The sequence below is a fragment of the Vicugna pacos genome, chromosome 8, assembly GCF_048564905.1.
Source record: "Vicugna pacos chromosome 8, VicPac4, whole genome shotgun sequence".
Taxonomy (NCBI): Eukaryota; Metazoa; Chordata; class Mammalia; order Artiodactyla; family Camelidae; genus Vicugna; species Vicugna pacos.
Genome location: NC_132994.1, coordinates 26,936,641 through 26,955,424, shown reverse-complemented (window position 1 = coordinate 26,955,424; position 18,784 = coordinate 26,936,641). Strand labels below are relative to the sequence as shown.

The following is an 18,784-nucleotide window of genomic DNA, read 5'->3' as shown; positions in this document are numbered from 1 at the left end:
CTTTTCAGTAAAAATCAGGAATCCTTAAAAAATTTTGGAGAAATCTGTTTTTCTTATTTTCATATTTTAGAGGACAGAGCACTGAAAAGAATAAAACATTATAAAATGATCAACATTTGAGGGCCTTATTTTCAGCTTTGTTGCTTTTTCTTGAGGGGAAAGTAGCTACAGTTTGCTATCACCCCTTGCGTTCTCTCTGTCAAAAATATTCTCGCTCTGCTGATGTTTTCCAAGCGGCTGTTACGGTTCTGTCACCAACGCTAGGAGTGGAGATGACTGCCGATTCGGCTTCTCTTGCTCTTTGTGACGAGAAATGAAAATATCTTGTGCCTGTATGCCCACAGCTACCTTTTCCTCAGCCTTCAGTAAGAAACCCTTTTAATTTCTCTCCACCAACACCATTAACCATAAAAACAGTCCTGCGATTGCACAGTTCATGGAACAACATCAGCTGAGGCCTGGGGGTTGCAGCCAGCATAGCACACGGGCGGTGACCAGCTGACCTGTCCACACGTTTCACGTACGAGCACCTGCACGGGTGGGTTTGCCACAAGGACCACCCAGATGAGAATAAGGATCCAACCCAGTTCCTTTGGTGTCTGTATTCACTTTAGAGTCCTGGCGAACAACTGAAGCCGAAAGTTGCTTTTCTGGAGAGTGAATCATTTATGTAACATTTATAATTTATATAGTTAAACATTTTTTTTTGGCAGGGGGAGGTAATTAGGTTTATTTATTTTTAAAAGAGGTACTGAGGATTGAACCCATAACCTCGTGCATGCTAAGCATGTGCTTTACTGCTTGACTATACCCTCACCCTTAAGAAATTATTATTCTTATTTTTTTGCAGGGTGTGGTAATTAGGTTTACTTATTTTTTTGATGGAGGTACTGGGGATTGAACCCAGGATCTTGTGCATGCTAAGCCTGTGCTCTGCCACTGAGCTATCCTCCCCCCTTATAATTTATATAGTTCATAGTAAACATGGACAGCTATACCTTCTCCCTAATCCTGTCAAAAAGGCAAAAAGGTGCCTTGTTAAAAAAATCCTTTTACATCAGGAAATATAAAATGCATGCACACAGCATACAAAACAAAAATGTGCAGCTTAATTAATGAACACAGAGCATATACCTGTGTAACCATGACTTTGATCAAGAAGGAATGAAGCTGGGAAAAGGCGAGGGCACAGCTCAGTGGTAGAGTGCATGCTTAGCATGCACGAGGTCCTGGGTTCAATCCCCAGTACCTCCATTAAAAGTAAAAAAAAAAAAAGAAAGAAAAGAAAGCATGAATGAAGCTAACACCCCAGTGACTGCCACCTCTTTCCCGATACCACTCCCCTCCGCCCCGCCCCAGCCCCTGTAGGTACACCTAAAAGCCTTTTAAAGTGGATTTCTACTTGTTTTCTGTGGGGTTGCTTAAGAGAAAGCAGAAGCATGGCCTTGCGGTGGGGCAGGGAGGGGTGGATGTCTGAGGGCAGGTGCAGGAGAGGTTTGGGGGAACGGTGGCATGGACGCACTATCTGGATTTGTCACCATCCCTCTCACAGGCCCTAAGCCTGGGCATGAACTTGAGCCTGCTGTCCTGTCTGCCTTGCAGACAGCTCCTTGTAGAAGTGGCAATGGTTCTGTTCCTCCAGAGTTTGCTAAATTCCGAACCCCTCACTAGAAATGGACTCTAGAGCTGATATGTACCTAACGCACAGCAGTAACTTGTTTCTACGCAATTCCAGGACGTTAGCTTATTGCCAGTGGGTGGACAATCTCAATGAGACCCGGAAGATGCTCTCTCTTAGTGGTGGCGGTCCCTTCAGTAACCTGCTGAGGTGGCTCGTGTGCCACATAACGAAAGGAATTGTGAAGCGCGAGATGCACGGCCATGGCATTGGCCGCTTCTCAGAGGAGGAGATTTACATGCTGATGGAGAAGGACATGCGGTCGTTAGCAGGGCTTCTGGGTAACGTACCACGCCTTCTATTCTATGTTTCCTGTCCTCACGTTGTGCATGTTTAGTAAAGCACTGTTGGTTTACTGATTTAACATTTTGTTTTGGTTGGTTTTTTTTGCTCCCACGTGTGGGTTGCAGACCCACCATTTAACCAGATCGCCTAATTGTCAGGAGCATGCGTCTCTCTTCTTAATCACTAGTGCGCCACTGTTTTTAGTGTGAGGAGAACCTAGGACATGGTACAGTGTCACTAACTGGCTGTAAGTGATGCTGGCGTTTCTGAACGTGTTGTGAGCAAGGAAGCTCTTCTATTTATGAATAGGTCAGAGTGAAAGGCTCCTTATAAACACATCTGCTCAGAAGATTCGACTGTATACCTATCAACTTCAAGCTAAGAGAGATGCTGACAGTATTGGCGCTGACCCAGCCCGTGGGCACGCGCAGTGTTTGGTTTTTTCTCACCCTTTGGTGACCCTTGGTAATCTCGGTCCTCTTCTTAACTGCGCCTGGGAAGCCTCTCAAAGAGAAGCACAGGGCTGCGTGTGTCTGGGGGCGGGTGAGGATGCTGAGCGGCTTGACGGGCTGGAAGTGACTGGGCTGGTGTGACTTCGTACTGGGCAGAGCGTGAGTCAGCTCTGACAGTTCACAAACGGATAGTTTGAATTCAGGAGCTGCAGTGTGTGAAACAGTGGCCTCTCCTGGGGACAACTAATGTATAGGGAGCTAAGGTCATAGGACCTACTACTTAGGGGCTGCTGACTTTATCTGGGGATGGTGGGTTTTCACTGGCCCCTCTTGGTACCCTCATCTCTGTTCTGGAGCACATTAGGTACCTCACCTCCTCCAGAAAGTGGGGTTTGGGATTTGGTTGAAACCTACCTGGTGCCCAGGAACGGGGGCTGCCCAGGAACATTAACCTGCCCACTCTGACTGGCTCCTTCTGGTTCCTCACTCCAGATGCTTACAGGGCTGGCGTCCTCGCCTGCACCTGGCCGGCAGGGGGAGATCCCAGCAGCACAGCCAGCTCTTGGCCTGCTTCGTTATGTAGGGGGTTGATGCTGGCTGAACTCCTGCTCTAAACAAACATGCAAAGCCCTGCCTGGCTTGGAGGTTGATGCTGTCTGGACCTCCTGGGCATGCCTCCCTGGGCCCAGGTGTGCCTGCCTGATGGAGGTATGCATGAAATTTGCCTCCAGTTTGCCTCGTTCCTTTGGAAACTGGAGCCCTGGTTTCACAGAGCAGGTGCACAGAGGGCCATTTCCTCCTTAGCAACGGCTCTGTCCGCCCCTGGTTTCCTCCTCTTCCTCCCAGCTCATGCTGTTGAGAGCCCCGGCAAGCCAGGAACTGGGCCCCTGAAGTGATGACAGCTCGTCTCTAACAGCTTAACAGTGCTGTTTCCTTAACCAGAGACGGGTGATCCTTTCCCTTCTGGAGCGTTTGTGGTTGAGAGGACCCAGGAAGAGGGTGACAGCAATAATGATGATAATGCCAGTGTTTCTCTGGTGTTTAATGACTTAGAAAAATGCTTTCTCCCCAGTGATGGCGAGATGGGAAGTAAATGAATCACCTTTAGCTGGGCTGGCTACCTGGTAAATAGCATCACAAGTCTCAGTGATTTTCTAGGATGAGAGACTGAGCGGGTTACTTGGAAAGCTGGAGTCGCTGGAGTTGTATTCTATGTGGGGGCCCAGGGAGCAGTCTAGCTTTGGACTCTATCTAAGCGAGAAGGACTTTCTTGGTTTTTTACATTTGGGGAGGGAGAGGCTCTGGGGCTGAACATCATAGTTTTCCTTATTAAGTGAGGCTGAAAGCATGTACTTCCCCCTTCACCCAGGGATCTGGTTTAGTTTGAATGTCCAGCTGTCTGAGAGACTCAAAATGCAGAATGGCTTTTTACTGAGACAGTTCAAGATTTGGGGAAGTTATCCAGGAATGTCTTTGACTCATCAGGATAAATGAGTTATTGTTGCTTCAGTTCAGTTAACTTCAGTAATTTGACACCTTCTATGTGCCTGGAGCTGGGGATGCAAAGATGAGTTAGAGATGGTCCCTGCTCTCAGGTATCCTGTCATCCAGTGTGAGAGATGCAGCTCTGAACCAGGAGCAGGAGAATTGCAGCCCATAGCTGGTGGCCTGCTTTTTGTTTTTGTTTTTAATGGCCTAAGAATACTGTAGTGTCTGGCACATAATAAGTGCCAAAGAAGTATTAGCTGTTACCATGATCAGTTTTACAGATTTTGCATGTAATACAACTTCATGAAGATACTGTTTTCTGAGCAAACTTAAGGTTACCAAAGGGGAAAGGGGGGAGGGATAAATTAGGAGTTTGGGATTAACAGATATATTAGTATGTATAAAATAGATAAACAACAAGGATCTGCTGTATGGCACAGGAAGCTATATTCAATAGCTTGTAGTAACCTATAATGAAAGAGAATATGAAAAAGAATGTATACATGTATAACTGAATCACTATGTTGTACACCTGAAACTAACACAACATTGTAAATCAACTATACTACAATTAAAAAAAAAAGAACATTATTTTCTGGGAAAAAATGTCTGTGATAAATGTTTTTTTTCATTTTTAAATTTATTAGTTAATGTAGAAATTTGGGAAGGTTCAGAAAAGCACGGAGAAGGAAGTAATACTGTGGAATTCGTAAATGAAAGTGAGAGAAACAAACTGATTCCAGCCAACTATACTTGACCAGCACAAAGTGAAATGTGCTTTTCCCTCCCAGTCTGAAGCTTTCCGCTGAGTCATAAAAATGGTTTGGAGAGTCTTTATTTTTCAGAGTTCTTGTTGCCATTGGGCTGGCACATGTCAAAGAACCAAATCTGTTGGCTGTTTCAGTAAACACCGGTGTGCGATCTTGGCGATTTAAGGAAACAGAAAGGGATGCAAAGTAGGGCTTCCTTTCAGCGGCAGCAAAGTGAGTCACTTGCCTGGTGTGCCTCACGTCACCTGACCAGCATGGAGAGTTACAGCGTGGTGTGGTTTTTCAGAATTGACTGTATTTTGTTGTGGAACTAAAAAATAAAATCATTTTGTTTTTCATTTATATTTATTTTTCAGTTTGTAAATAATTTTTTTAAGACATAGATATTTGGCTGATCACTTAGTTTGTAGTTAAATAATATGTAGAGGATTAAAATAGGCTTTGGTGATTAGTAATAGAAAATCTCTAGCTCCTTCCTAACCAGGAAGGCCTTTGGGGTTCCATCCCTCCAGACTGGAATGCCTTGCTGTGGAGCAGAAGTGGTACCGCCATTCAGGAAGCAGAGGGACTGAGGCAGGGTCAGGGGACTCAGGGAAGGAGGGGCAGGTGTTGAGAACAAGGGAAGGAAAATACGCCTTGAAGTCACAGGCCAGAAGCCTGTAAGGCGAGTGCCACTCTGCAGGACCCCTTACAGCTCTGGCGCTGGGAGAAGAGGCAGCTGGTCCCAGCGAGCTGCAACTCCAAAGCAGGGACTCTAGAGCTGGACTCAGTAAGAAGTAGATTAGGAGTTGGGAGTTCAGGGTTTGTAGACCCTGAACTCATTACTTTATATAAAATAGATAAGCAGGGTCCTACTGTAGCACAGGAAACTGTATTCAATACCTTGTAATAGCCTGTAATGAAAAAGAATATGAAAAATAATATGTATGTGTAACCAGGCTGTACAGCAGAAATTAACACAACACTGTAAACTGACTACACTTAAATAAAAATAAATAAAAAAAAAACGAGGGGAAAAAAGAACTAGATGAGGGGTGGGGTGTCGTGGCCACAGCACGGGAGCTGCCCTCCTGGGGGATCGCGCCTTACTTAGGTTGTTGCCAGGCCCTTTCTGCAGTTTCACGCTCCGTGTCTTGTGGTTCTCAAGCTTCTCCCACGCACAACGCAAGACTGCAATCCGGTGCTTTTGCAAAGCAGCTTTTGTCAGGTCAGCCAGTGCTGAGGGGTATCAAGGAAGGTCTGGTGGCGGCTCCTGGTGTGTGGTGTCGGGGGTGGGCCGAGCGGGGCCTGAGCTGCTTCTCTTGTCTCTGCCTGACCCTAGGGCTCCGGCTGTGGGTACGGGCCGCAGGCTGGGGGTGTTGGTGGTGGTTCAGACTGTGACAGAGGAGTCTCAGGGAAGATCTGCATTTATCTGATTGTGATGAAGCACACGGACCACTGAAGTCTAATATTCGTTTACTTTGGGTTGTACTTTTGTAGACCCAGGTGACACAGCAGTTATTTCATGGGAAAAGCAGATGAATAATTGGCAGATGGAGTTGGTTTGGGAGAGAGAATCATACGGGGCGAGAGTAACATAAATACAGTTTCAGCGCTGAGGCTCAGTTGGGCACTGCTGGTGGGCAATAAATACCTGCTGGATGAAGGAAGGAAGGAAGGGATGAATGTCAGGACACGTTTAGCAGACAGCCAGTGCGGCACTCCAGGATCTGTGCATCTGAGAGTACTTTCTGAGCAAAAAATTGAAGTTTGTGAATGCTTTTAAGAGGTAGGATCAGAGGTAATGATGGGATCTCTAGGTGGAAAACTGCAATTTCCTATCAAAGAGGGAGGGAGAGTGTACTTGTAATAACCAGAATGTGGACGGAAAGCTAATACCTTTGACTGAGGACTGTGTGAGTCTGACTGCACCGGCGAGCACACACGCATTCAGCTCTTTGTGAGGGGCTGGGAGCAAGTCGGCTAGAACTGCCACCTGAGAGAGTTATTGTCATAACATTTATAATAGCAACACTTCTGAGACGTGCCCCACTGGAGACAGACCAGGTGCAAGGAGCGCATTTTTGCAAGGGAGACTGACGTGGTGGAGCGGGCTATGGAAGGCTTCTTTGAGGGGATGACACCTCAGCTGGGCTCTGAAGATGAGCTGGAGTCAGGCATGCGCGTGTGTGGGGAAGAGGAGCCGGGCGCAGCAGGGAGGAGATGAGCGTGGAACGGAGAAGGAACATGACACGCGAAGGCTCTGAGCAGAAGAGCAGCTGGGAGCCTCCAAGGAGCGGAAAGATGGCCAGTGGGTCTGGAAATCGTGTGGGCGTAAGAGATGTGGCATGAAGTGGAGGTCGGCAGGATCACACAGGCCTTCCCTGTCACCCAGTAGCTGGGGCGTGGTTCTAAGAGTAGTGGAAGTCATTGGAGGGGAGGTGGTGGGACCTTATTGAAATCAGTGTGCTGGGGGGGCCAAGGGGGCACTTGGGGGTCCAATGAGGAGGCTGCTGAAATCTGGGAAAGATAAGATGGTGTTTTGGACTATGGCCATGGCCATGGAGTTGGGCATAAAACTTAGCGATTTTATATGTGTGTGGTGGGGGGAAGGGGTGGTGGTGGAGAGGGCAGGGGTGAGGAATAACCACGTTTTGGACATGAAAATTTAGTCAGCCAAGTAGCCATTCCCGGAGCTGGAGAGAAGGGGTGGGGGGATCGTGAACTTCAGCTGTGGATGTGCCGAGTCTGAGAGCCCGTGAGACAGATGCCTGAGTGGAGAGGAAGCATATGAAAAAGGCAGCGTTTTGAATCAGTTCAGAAAAGACAAGTTAATTCAGTAAAATGGTGTTGGGACAGCTGGCTAGCCATCTGGAACAAAATAAGTACAATCCTGACTTTATGTCATATACCTGAATAAATTCTGAATAGACTAAGCACTTTAGTGTAAAACGTAAAACCATGAAGGGGCCAGGATAAAATATGGGAAACTTTTATATAATCTTAGCTTGGGAATATTTTTCTAATCCTGGCACCAAAGGGAGAAACTATAAAAAGAAAAGATGAGTCAGTAGATTACATGAGAAAAAGGAGACAAACCTCCTGTAAGTCAAAAACCACCATAAATAGTGTTAAAATTGAAATGGTAAGTTGGAAAATGTCTGTGACATGTGACAATACAATTAATGTTACTAAATTTATGAAGAAGAACTACTACAAATCAGTGAGAAAAGTGAGTACCCGAAGGAGAAAATTGGGCAAGAGACACAAAAAGGTAATTTGCAAATATAATACAAATAATAAATAATGCATGAAAAATGTTCATCTCCCTTGGTAATCAAAGTTAGAAAATGAGGCACTACTCTGTCAATCAAATTGGCAAAGTTTTTCTTTTAAAAATACAATGTGAAGTATTGGCAGGGATGTGGAGGAGGCACTGACCTCTGTTGGTAGGAATAAAAACGAATGAATGATTTCTGAAGTTGAGCTTCACAGTTTCAAAGTAATAAAATTTTACATATTTACAGTCGGCCCTCTGTATTCCCACGGGTTCCACATCTGCAATTCAACGAGCAGGGGTCTGTGTACTTACTACATTTAGGATCCGTGGCTCAGTGGATCTGTGGTTGGTTGAATCTGTGGATGCAGAACTAGCGGATATGGTGGGCCGACTCAGGGGCTTGAGCATGCATGGATTTTGGTATCCTGGAACTGATATCCTGAGGGATGACTGTATTTACTAAATAATTAAGCCTTTTGAATTTTTTCCCAAGAAAAATATGACAAATATTTTTGTCTGTAAAGAGGCTTATAATACTGAAACATTGAAATCTTAATAGTTGGCCCTTCGTATCTGCCGGTTTCACATCATTGTATTCAGTGGACTGCAGATGTATGTATACAGTGTATTTGTTGGAAAAAAAACCCCATGTATAAGTGGACCCATGGCAGTTCAAACCTGTATTGTTCAAGGGTCAACTGTACTGTGTTTTCTTGACTTGCTGGACTTGCTAATTGGATGGACGGTCTCTTGATTTCTTCAAACTGTTGGAGACAGTCTCATGATATGCATGTGCAAGATGGCTGGTTGCTGTTAGTAGCAGAATGTATGGATCTTTTTTGAATTAATTCTTATTTTGTGGTTGGCTTTATTCTTTTGATAACTATGTAAGTTTGAAAAGCTAAAGCTCTAAACACTCTTAGAACAATGACCAATACATATACGTAAATTTAAAAAATACGTGCAGTATATCGCATATATGTAGTTACATGCAATACATTGTATATGTGCAGTCAAGTTGTAATAATTCTGCTTAATAAACTGAAAACTGAAAAAAAAAAAAAAAAGAACATGGCCAAACCAGAGGTTATCCAGAGAAGGGTGGTTAGGAAGGTGGTTCATCTCCAATTGATTTCATGTGAGGAGTTTGAGGAACCTGGGCTTGGATAGTCTGGACAAGTGAAGCTGTAAGGGTCATACGGGCTTTTTTCAGGTATTGAAAGTGGATAGTGAGTTAGGTGTTGCTGAAGGTGATGGGCACATTGGGGCAGAGGAGAGGAGGACAGAGCGGGGCTGGGGGTGTGTGGCAAAATGACAACAGATGGCAGGTCAGGGGAGACAGCACTTTAAAGCAGACCCGTCTAGTGTTGAGAGGGCTTGTCTGGTGGTCGGAGCTGCCGCTCTTTGGAATCACCCCAAGGTGAGGGTGGTGACCACCATCAGGACAGCTAAGGAGTCTTTTTACAGGCAGTACACTGTTTAACCAGAAGTGGTCCCTAGGGGTCCTTACAGTTCTGATGGTTTTATGATTTTATATTCATTCTCCAAAGAGTGGAGACGGTTTTCCAAGTTACAAAATAAGGCAGAGGCCAAGGTGGAGATTGGCTTCCTTGAGTTCTGGTGGATCTCTTGGTCCGTGATTTATGTTTGGGCTGCCGCTCATGACTTCAGAAGGCACGGTGCTTTAAATGACCTGCGTTCACTCAACGTCTTCTGTTATTAAAGCTACTTTTTTAAACAAGTGATTGATTTCCAATAAACCTCTCTTCTAATTTTCCACTTCTTTTAAAGTGATTTTTACACAAAAGCTTTTGAACTGTAGCAAAATTGTTTTTGCTTTTAAGAGAGCTTGGAAATGGGCTAGTTTAATAGCCACACTTCTTACCCTGTTGAATTACATCATGCAGACAGAGCACTGCATTCACATGAGGCCTGAGGCCTAGGCTGGGAGCCTCCCGGAACCCGGCGGCCACACACCAGGCCTCGCGGTGAAGGTGGTGGGGGAAGGTCTTTAGAACTAGGCAGGAGAGAAGGATGAGAAATAGTAGGTTGTGTCTGCGTACATGTTAGCATGTTTAGGATACGCTGAGTGACTGAACAGAGGGCAGAGGAGGAGAATAAAGATGTGGATGTAATTATACCTGTTAGTCTAGCTAGAAAGATAAAACCCACAGATAAATAAGAAAATAATAGACAGTAAAAGGAATGATCTGGAACCTCAGAGCGGCATTTCCTAATGCAGGTTCTAAGCCCTTAACAGTTTCAGGGGCTTGTCTAGAACAGTGGTTCTCCGCCCTGGGTGTGCTCATTAGGCCCAGGGCTGGGAGAGATGTTTTTAAAACTCAGGGGGTGGTTCGGATATGTTTGTCATCTAACATAGGGCAGACGGAAGAGCTGGGGTGGTGCTGGAAGGGGGACCAGGAGGGTAAAGAGCCGTGGAAGGGGCAGCGTGAGGGGACTGTGCCTTGGGTTGGGTGACCCTGGTTGGGCCTGTCTGCATGGCCTTTAACCCAGCCCTGCCTTCTTTCCATGATGCAAACCTATTATGCAGACTGCAGGCGTTTTTGGGTGGGTAAATTTTAGATGTTATTTTTAACAGCATCTTGAAGATGCTGTAGTCTTACAACACCCCTGAGGGCTGGTTATTTCACAGATGAAAAAGCCAAGTGAGGGCCAGAGAAGCTCGGGAAGCGGGTGCTTTATTAAAATCATCTGTAAGGATGTTAATAATTTGACCTGGAAACCATGGATTTTATTTTTTACCTGTATTGATTGAGTTCCCATGAGAGTGTAATCTTTTCACAAGCTCACACTGGAGTCCAATATTTACTAACTGAAATGGAAGTGATATACTCGGAAAGATTTTTACATATTATTCAATAAATCTAAATTGCTTGCAGCTGCTAATGGAGAGGACCATTAGATCAGATACTTAGAGAGCAGAAACTCTTTTCTTCATGCATCTTATCCATTCCAGACTTACAGAGGGAAGAGGGAGCCATGGAGGGCCTGGGGACTTGGCTATCTTAAATAGCCAGGAATTGGTGAGGCTACGCCCTGCTCATATTACAGTGTTTGCAATCCCATTCCTGGGTATATATCCGGATGAGGCTCCAATTCGAAAAGATACACGCACCCTAATGTTCACAGCAGCACTGTTGACAATAGCCAAGACATGGAAGCAACCTAACTATCCATCCATAGATGACTGGATAAAGAAGTTATAGTATATTTATACAATGGAATACTACTCAGCCATAAAGAGAATAAAATAATGTCAAATAATGAATGGACCCGGAGATTGTCATACTAAAGTAAGCCAGAAAGAGAAAGAAAAATACCATATGATATCACTTACAAATGGAATCTTAAAAAAAAAAAGACACAAATGAACTTATTTACAAAACAGAGACAGCCTCACAGACATAAAAAAAGAAACTTATGGTTACCAGGGTTAAAGGAAGCAGGAAGGGATAAATCAAGAGTTGGGGATTTGCAGATACAAACTACTATATAAAAAATAGATAAACACCAAGTGTTCCTACTGTAGAGCACAGGGAACTATATTCAGTACCTTGTAGTAGACTATAATGAAAAAGAATATGAAAAGGAATATATACATATGTATAACTGAATCATTATGCTGTCCACCAGAAACAGAACACTGTAAATCAACTATACTTCAGTTAAAAAAAAATCCAAAAAAAAGTGTTTGCATCCTTATGGGGACTAGGCAGTTGCAGCCAAGACTTGTGGTTCATTTCTTTTCCAGTTTCATTGTTGCTATCTTGATTGGTAAAAATATGTTGATTATTCATAAAAACAAAAAAAATTAGTTTTAGCAGATTAAAATTCAATGCTAATCCGTGCTGAGTTCTTCGAAATCTTTGTAGCTTATTTAGTAACACAAATTGGTTGATATAATTCTGACAGAAGCAGTCTGGTCTCTGCTTTATCCTGGGGGCAGTCTAGCTGTTTCTTCCCTGAGAAAAGTTTAAATTTCCAGGGTTCCAATTCCTGAATGATTATAATAAAAGAATAAAAAATAAAAGTATTCACAGGATAGTGGCATGCAGACAGCAGATGTTTACATCTTACCTGGGAGTGTGTGTTAGGGATATGCACGTAACGAGAAGGCGCCAGGCTCTCCTGGTGTCGCCCGGTGTGGGAGTTCTCCCCATCTATGTCATCAGGACGGGGAAATTTCCCCTCTACCCCTCTTGAGTTCTTGTGGCTGGACTGTACACAGGACAGAGTAACAAGAGGAAAAGAAACAAATTTTAATTTGTGAAGTGGAGGTCTCAGTAATGGTAGTCTAAGAAGTGGCCAAAGCAGGGAGCTTTTATGTGTATTTTTCCTTTCCATTTTTTTTTGTATACATATTTTGTATACATGTTATTATTGAAGTATATAGTTAGTTTACAGTGTGTCAATTTCTGGTGTACAGAATAATGCTTCAGTCATACATGAGCATACGTATATTCATTTTTATATTCTTTTTCACCATAAGTTACTACACGATATTGAATATAGTTCCCTGTGCTATACAGTATGAATTTGTTGTTTATCTATTTTATGTATAGTAGTTAGTATCTGCAAATATCGAACTCCCAATTTATCCCTTCCCACTCCCTTCCTCCCCCTTTAAACATAAGTTTGTTTTCTATGTCTGTGAGTCTGTTTCTGTTTCGTAAATATATATATATTTTAAAACAAAGAGTACATTTCTGAGGAATTGACAGGACAAGGAAACATAGGCTTTGGGTGCTCAATCAGTGAAGAATGGAAACAGAGTTTGGGCTTGGGGTAGTAACTTAAAGTAACAGGTTTGTTTATACAGGCTTCTTGGCCCCAATTCCCCGTCTCTGGTGATGAGGGTGTCCTTCTGCCCCTGGATGCAGGGAGCGCGCCTTCTCATTTATTTCATTTATTCATTTTGGCAGGGGAGGTAATTAGTTTTGTTTGTTTTTAGAGGAGGTACTGGGGATTGAACCCAGGACCTCGTGCATGCTAAGCCTACGTTCTACCGCTTGAGCTTGAGCTATAGCTATCCCCTCCCCCCTTATTTCTTTACAGCCTTCTTCTACTTGCCATATAAGTCTTTCCTGTCTTAAAAAATAGCACTCCAGTTCTGTCTTCTCTCTTGCTTTCCCTCCACAAAGGAGCTTATTTGCAGTGAGCAGTTCTGTTCACTTCTCTCCCATTTAAGTCATGAGCCACTGCATCCTGACACCTGGTCCCCATCCCGCCCTGCCCCCAAATTGTTCTTAAAAGGGTAAATAACACCCTGCCTTATCAGCAGATCCATTTAAAAGCCTTATTTTTAATAGATAAACAACAAGATCCTCCCGTACAGCACAGGGAACTATATTCAGTACCTTGTAATAGCCTATAATGAAAAGAATATGAAAAGAAATATATATATAACTGAGTCACCATGCTGTATGCCAGAAATTAACATATCATTGTAAACTGACTACTTCATAAAAAAAAAGCCTTGTTTTAATTTTGGCCTTTCATTTATTTTTTCAAGAGCCAAGTTCTAATGTATTCATTTCTTGCATTTGAAGTCGTCCTTGACGACACCCTTGGCCTGACTGAGACTCTGCCAGAGTCCTCGACCAGCACACAACTACAACCACCGCTTTACCTGGTTTTCCCTCTCTGTCGATATTACACGAGGCCTACCCATTCCCCGAGTTTCTCCTTGTCATCGACTTTAATTAGGTTGATTTGGTGTCAGCACAAAGGGCCTCCCCCAACTGGACATACAGAGGCCCATGGCAGTTGGATGCAGGCACACAAAGGTGAGCGTGGTGATGCCCTAAGGCTCGGGCAGCTGTGTGAGTTCCACGTGCTGGGCCAGCAGTGGGTGAGGGTGGTCCTCAGTCCCTCCCAGGAAGCAGTGATAATGTCCATGACCCCTCCAGCTCCAGGTCCATGCCTTCCTTGGCCGTGGCAGTGGGTCACAGGTGGAGCCGAGTCTTGAGTGCACCCGCCAAGCCTTGAGATTACCGCAGCCTGTGAGAGCCCCTGGGCCAGAGGCACCCAGCTAAGGCTGCCAGATTCTTGACTCACAAACACACCTACGGATCTCCAATCCTATCAGTCCTGGTTGGAGCCTCTTTTAGCAGCTGCTGAGCTGAGAAGAGTACAGCCAGGCTGTCAAGAGGAAAGAGTGCTTATTCTGCTCTGGTGGGCGGCAGGCACCAAATTCCAGTTACCTCAAGTTATGTAGATAAAGGGTTTTACATCTTTTAGGAGTAGAATCTTATCTTTTAGTCCCTTGAGAGACTATTATTACTACCCACTCTGATTTAAGCAGTGCTCTTGTCTTGGCTGTGAAGAAACCTGGGTCTATTCCAAGATTAAAGAGCTTGGCACACAGGCGGTTTCTGTCTCTGGATTCAGTGATCTTTGAGGAAGTAGTGTGCACTGGGGAGAGAGTTACGTGGGACATGCTTAACAGTTGAGTGGTCAGGGTCCACGGGCAAGAGTGTTCAGTAGGGGAGTGATAAGGCCTCCCGCAGACCAGGAGCCAGAGACTCAGTCCTGCACCTGAAAAGAAGCATCACACAGAATTCTGAGGTGCTACCCAGCAAACGCGTGGGTGTATCACTGGAGAAGGTATCGGATTCCCATTTTTAAAGATGAAGTCACTAGCAGTTTGTATCATCCCAAAGGACCCGTGCCTGCTGAGTGAATCTGAGTGAGGTCTACCACTCTGGCCAGGTGCTAAATAGTTCTGGTGGTGTAAGATCTCCATCAGTTTTTGGTGATTGCTCACATGTTTGAAAGTGATGGAAGATCCTGGATTCTCACTAAGGTGAAACCTGGGGTCCATAACGAAGAGAAGTCCTCCAGGAATGTAGCGTTTGCTTGCCTGACCCTGGTGGCCAAACACAAAACTTGACATTAGAATCTACTGCTATTCAGCTTTCTTAAAAGAAGGATAGGTTTCTTATAGACAGATTTGAATTTATTATTATTATCTATTTTTTTCTTTTTAATGGAAGTACTGGGGATTGAACCCAGGACCTCATGCATGCTAAGCAGGCAGTCTACCACTGAGCTATAGCCTCCCCCAGGATTTAATTTAAATTTGAACATAACATTGTGTTTGGTCTGATATCTTGTTTCATTAACAAAACCATATTTGGGGGCTACCAGATAGTCTTCACTGAATAGACAGGACAGCTGATTGCCCAATACAGGGCAGCCAGGACAGAATTGAAACTAAGGGGAAAGCCTTTTGGGATGTAGTTTGAGTTGAGTTGAGCTCTATAATCTTTACCCTGAGAAGATGTACTTGGGAAAGTGAAACTCAGGAGACCCATGCAACTTTTATGCTCCTCAAACTCACTGTTTCAACTGAATGTCTAGTTAGACTCAGAAGCAACATTATCGCAGAAACTCCAAGAAGAGAGGTAAGACAGCCAATCCTCAGAGAATCAGTGATGCTGCATTGTCGTTAGACATGGTAGTTGTAGTTCTTGAAGACTTCCGGGAGCTCTTGTTTAATTATATTAAATTATAATAACAAGTGAGTCAGAGCAGGCACTTGCCTCCTTGTGAGAAATACTTTCCAAATCCAGATTTCCTGTGTGTGAAATTTTTCTATAACTGGTGCAAATCCTTCATCCAAATTTCCTAAAATTACAGTATATACCCAAGAATCCTCTGAGTGTATGGAGTTCAGAAGGTGCTCAGAAACATTAATCAGAGGACAGGAGTGCAGAGGAGCAAGGGCAGTCCCATCCTTGGAGTGGGGAATGTCTGCGTATCCTCATGTCCTCCACAGGGAACTTTAAGAGCTGAGACATCAGCATAGAGAAGTTTGGGAGGAAGAGGCAAAGTGACTGGGATGATTGGTACTGGTGGTCATTGCAGGAAGGGTCAAGCTAAAAAAAAGTTCTTTCTTGTGTGTTCTTCCAGAGAATCTTATAGAAAATTGCAGGAGTATCTTGTTGCTTTCCAGAATGAAACTGAGGAGAGATTAAACTTAGAGGCTTCTTCTGGGGTTCCCCCCACCCACCTTTGTTTTTTCCCAGAATGTGAGCTGATTGGTGCAACTCGTAGACATCAGAAAGTTGTTGAAGTTAACGATTTTAATTCTGGTATTTACTATAAGGACTGACCATGTATTAGGTAGCACCCCTCCCCCCACAGTTGAAGGAATCACATATTCAGTGATTTTAGAGTATGCTGGGAATACGAGCAGGAGCTCCTTAAAGGATGTGGCCTGTCATATTGTTTCTGACGAAAGAGAGTTCTGATCAGGAGTATCAGGGAGGCTAGAACATCGACTTCCTGTAGCTTTGTCCTCTGGGAGAGTCACATGTAGAGAAGAGCTTAAAGGACGTGTTCCTTGGAGGTTGGCTGGTAAGATCGCTGTGACCTGTGCTGTCCTTGGGGAGAGCACTCAAAATCTCTGTTTCTCAATTTTCCTTAAAGTTTCAGTTAATTAAAAGTGAGAGAGGGACAATTAGAAATATGAGTGGTATCCACATGGATTTCACAGGAATTATCTGCTTGTGAATCCTATCAGTGCTCATAGGGAACTCTGTGTAGGTGAAACACATAATTGCTCTTTATTTCATAGGCTAACAGAAAACAAGTGCTAGAAAATACAGTTCTAGAGAGAAAGTGAAGAGAATAGTCAAAAACTTTTCAAGCACTCATTTTTCCATTAGTCATTTCTCTTCTGCCACTTAAAACAGTTGGAAATTTAGCTTTCTTGTTCTCTCCATTTGGCTAGAATCTTCAGGATTGGATTCTGGCCATTCATCTCAGCCTCTGTGCTGACTGAGTTCTCCCTGGACAGCTGTGCGGCTTTGCCCTCATGTCTGCCCTCTCCCCATCTCCCAGCCTTCGCCTTGGTCGGTCCTAGTGGGGGTGAGGGTCCTGGCTGACGTGCTTAGTCTTCCACATGCTTTCACCTTTGTTGCGTCCTGGTGCCTCCTGGTCAGCCCCGTGTGTGGCTGCCCATGACAGACGTGAAAGGCAATGTGGGAAGGGCCAGAGGTCAGGCTTGGAGGTTAGAATCATCAGCCTCGAGATCATGGGGCCACCACTTGAGGTTCTGACCAAGTCTAGGGGACAAGAGCAAATATCCTTCTGGGCCCTAGAACATTTTTGTTATTCATGACTTAGTACTCCTCACTCAATTTCCGGTCATCTTTGGGTGCCCCAATGGTTCCTCCATCTGCAATATGATCTTCCTCACAGAGAGAGCTGCTTGAACCACCCAGGAGAGGTAGGATCAGATTCTAGAAACCCCCAGGACCAGCTGTCATCCCCCAGCCCTTGGGGGCCACCTCCCACCCCTGCTGCGGGCTCTCCCTCCCAGATCCACGTGCTCCTCCCTCTGGCTGCCGGCTCACTGCTGGTGCATTTCCTCCCTGGTCTCTGCTCCCTGATGGCCTCTTGAAGATCCAGCCATGGAGGTCTGTGAAGTCACCCCGGGCGCCGGGAGTTACCCTGCCACTGTCAGGGTGCGGGCTCACCCTCACAAGTCAGGAGGACTCTGCAGCCTCAGGGAGGTGTTCCGTGGTTTTGGAAGCTGGTCTCTGGTGGACCAGCCTTCAGGGAGTCTGATGCACCCCGGATCCTTCACCTCCCAGCGTTTCTGGTATTTTCAGTCTCTGTTTACTCTCACTGATGGCAACATGGTCCACACGCCCAGCCTGGGAGTCCGGGAGTTACAGGTGCTCAGATATCCCTGAGCTGCTTCTGTCCATCCCTGCAGAGGCCAGTGGGGTGGTCCACCTACCGAAAATGAAGCTTGAGTTGCCTCATCACCCAAGCCCGATCCTTCAGTGCCCTTCAAAAGTGCCCTTAGTGTTTTATTTTCACTAAAACCCTCTGGCGGTGAGATCTGGGCCCACTTGGTGAAACCTGGGGGCATTGCCGACTTGAGACTTTGGCTTGGCCTCTTCAACTCTAAGCAGAGTCTAATCTGAATTCGGGCTCCCTCCTAGAAATACTTCCTGCCAAGCTCAAAAGGCCAAAGCTGGAACAATTTGAGCAACAAAAGAAATAATGAGCATACTGGATTATAGGCCACAGAATACAATAAATATCGACAAGTGCGTACTCACATAAATAAATAATTGAGGGCATCAGTAAGTGGGGGATGAAGGAATGGTCGTATTTGAATCAATACATGTAGAAGGAATGAGAGAAATAGAAAGTCCTGATGAGGCAGACACCACAGTAATAACTGTCTCAGGTAACGTCTACTAATGGATGCGAAAATCAGTAGGCCAGAGTGTGAGGAGGAATAGGATATTTATACAGTCTCAGAGTTTCTCTCCTAAGACTATTAACTGCAAAAGGAAAAATAGTAACGTTACAGTGAAGAAACCTCACAGACGCGACCTTTACCGCGTGGTCAAGGTTAACACCACCAGTGAGAAGCCTGATGGACAGTGCGGACCCCCTGGTATGATGCTCCGAGAAGGGGTGTTAGTCAGGGTTCTCCAGAGAAACAGACCAATAGGAGATGTAGATACAGTTGTCTATATCCATTTCTCGTATATAATGTATTTATATTGTCTCTGACAGTTCGGAGGCTGACGAGTCCCCAGGTCTGCAGGGTGAGTCGGCAAGCTGGAGACCCTGGAGGGCTGGTGGTGCCATTCCCGTCCCAAGGCTCAAGACCCAAGAAGAGCTGTTTCCATTTAAGTCTGAAGGCAGGAGAAAGCCCATGTTCTAAGGCAGTCAGGCAGGAGGAATTCTTTCTTACTCCAAGGAGAATCAGCCGTTTTGTCCTACTAAGGCCGTCAACTAACTGGATGAGGCCACCCACATTGAGGAGAGCAATCTGTGTTACTCAGTCGACTGCTTCAAT

The 18,784-nt window shown here is 44.9% G+C and overlaps 1 protein-coding gene and 1 pseudogene across 3 annotated transcripts in view; one reads left to right on the top strand and one right to left on the bottom strand.

Annotated features, from left to right (window-relative positions):
• Positions 1-18,784, top strand: part of FAXC (failed axon connections homolog, metaxin like GST domain containing) — a 58,367-nt gene that overhangs the window by 22,549 nt on the left and 17,034 nt on the right. For all 3 annotated transcript variants that reach the window (XM_072965645.1, XM_072965646.1, XM_006200262.4), the window contains one exon: positions 1,736-1,959. In XM_072965645.1, coding sequence (XP_072821746.1) covers positions 1,736-1,959 — 224 coding nt within the window. The remainder of the gene's footprint in view (positions 1-1,735; positions 1,960-18,784) is intronic.
• LOC102545781 (small ribosomal subunit protein eS12-like) lies at positions 13,484-17,839 on the bottom strand (annotated as a pseudogene).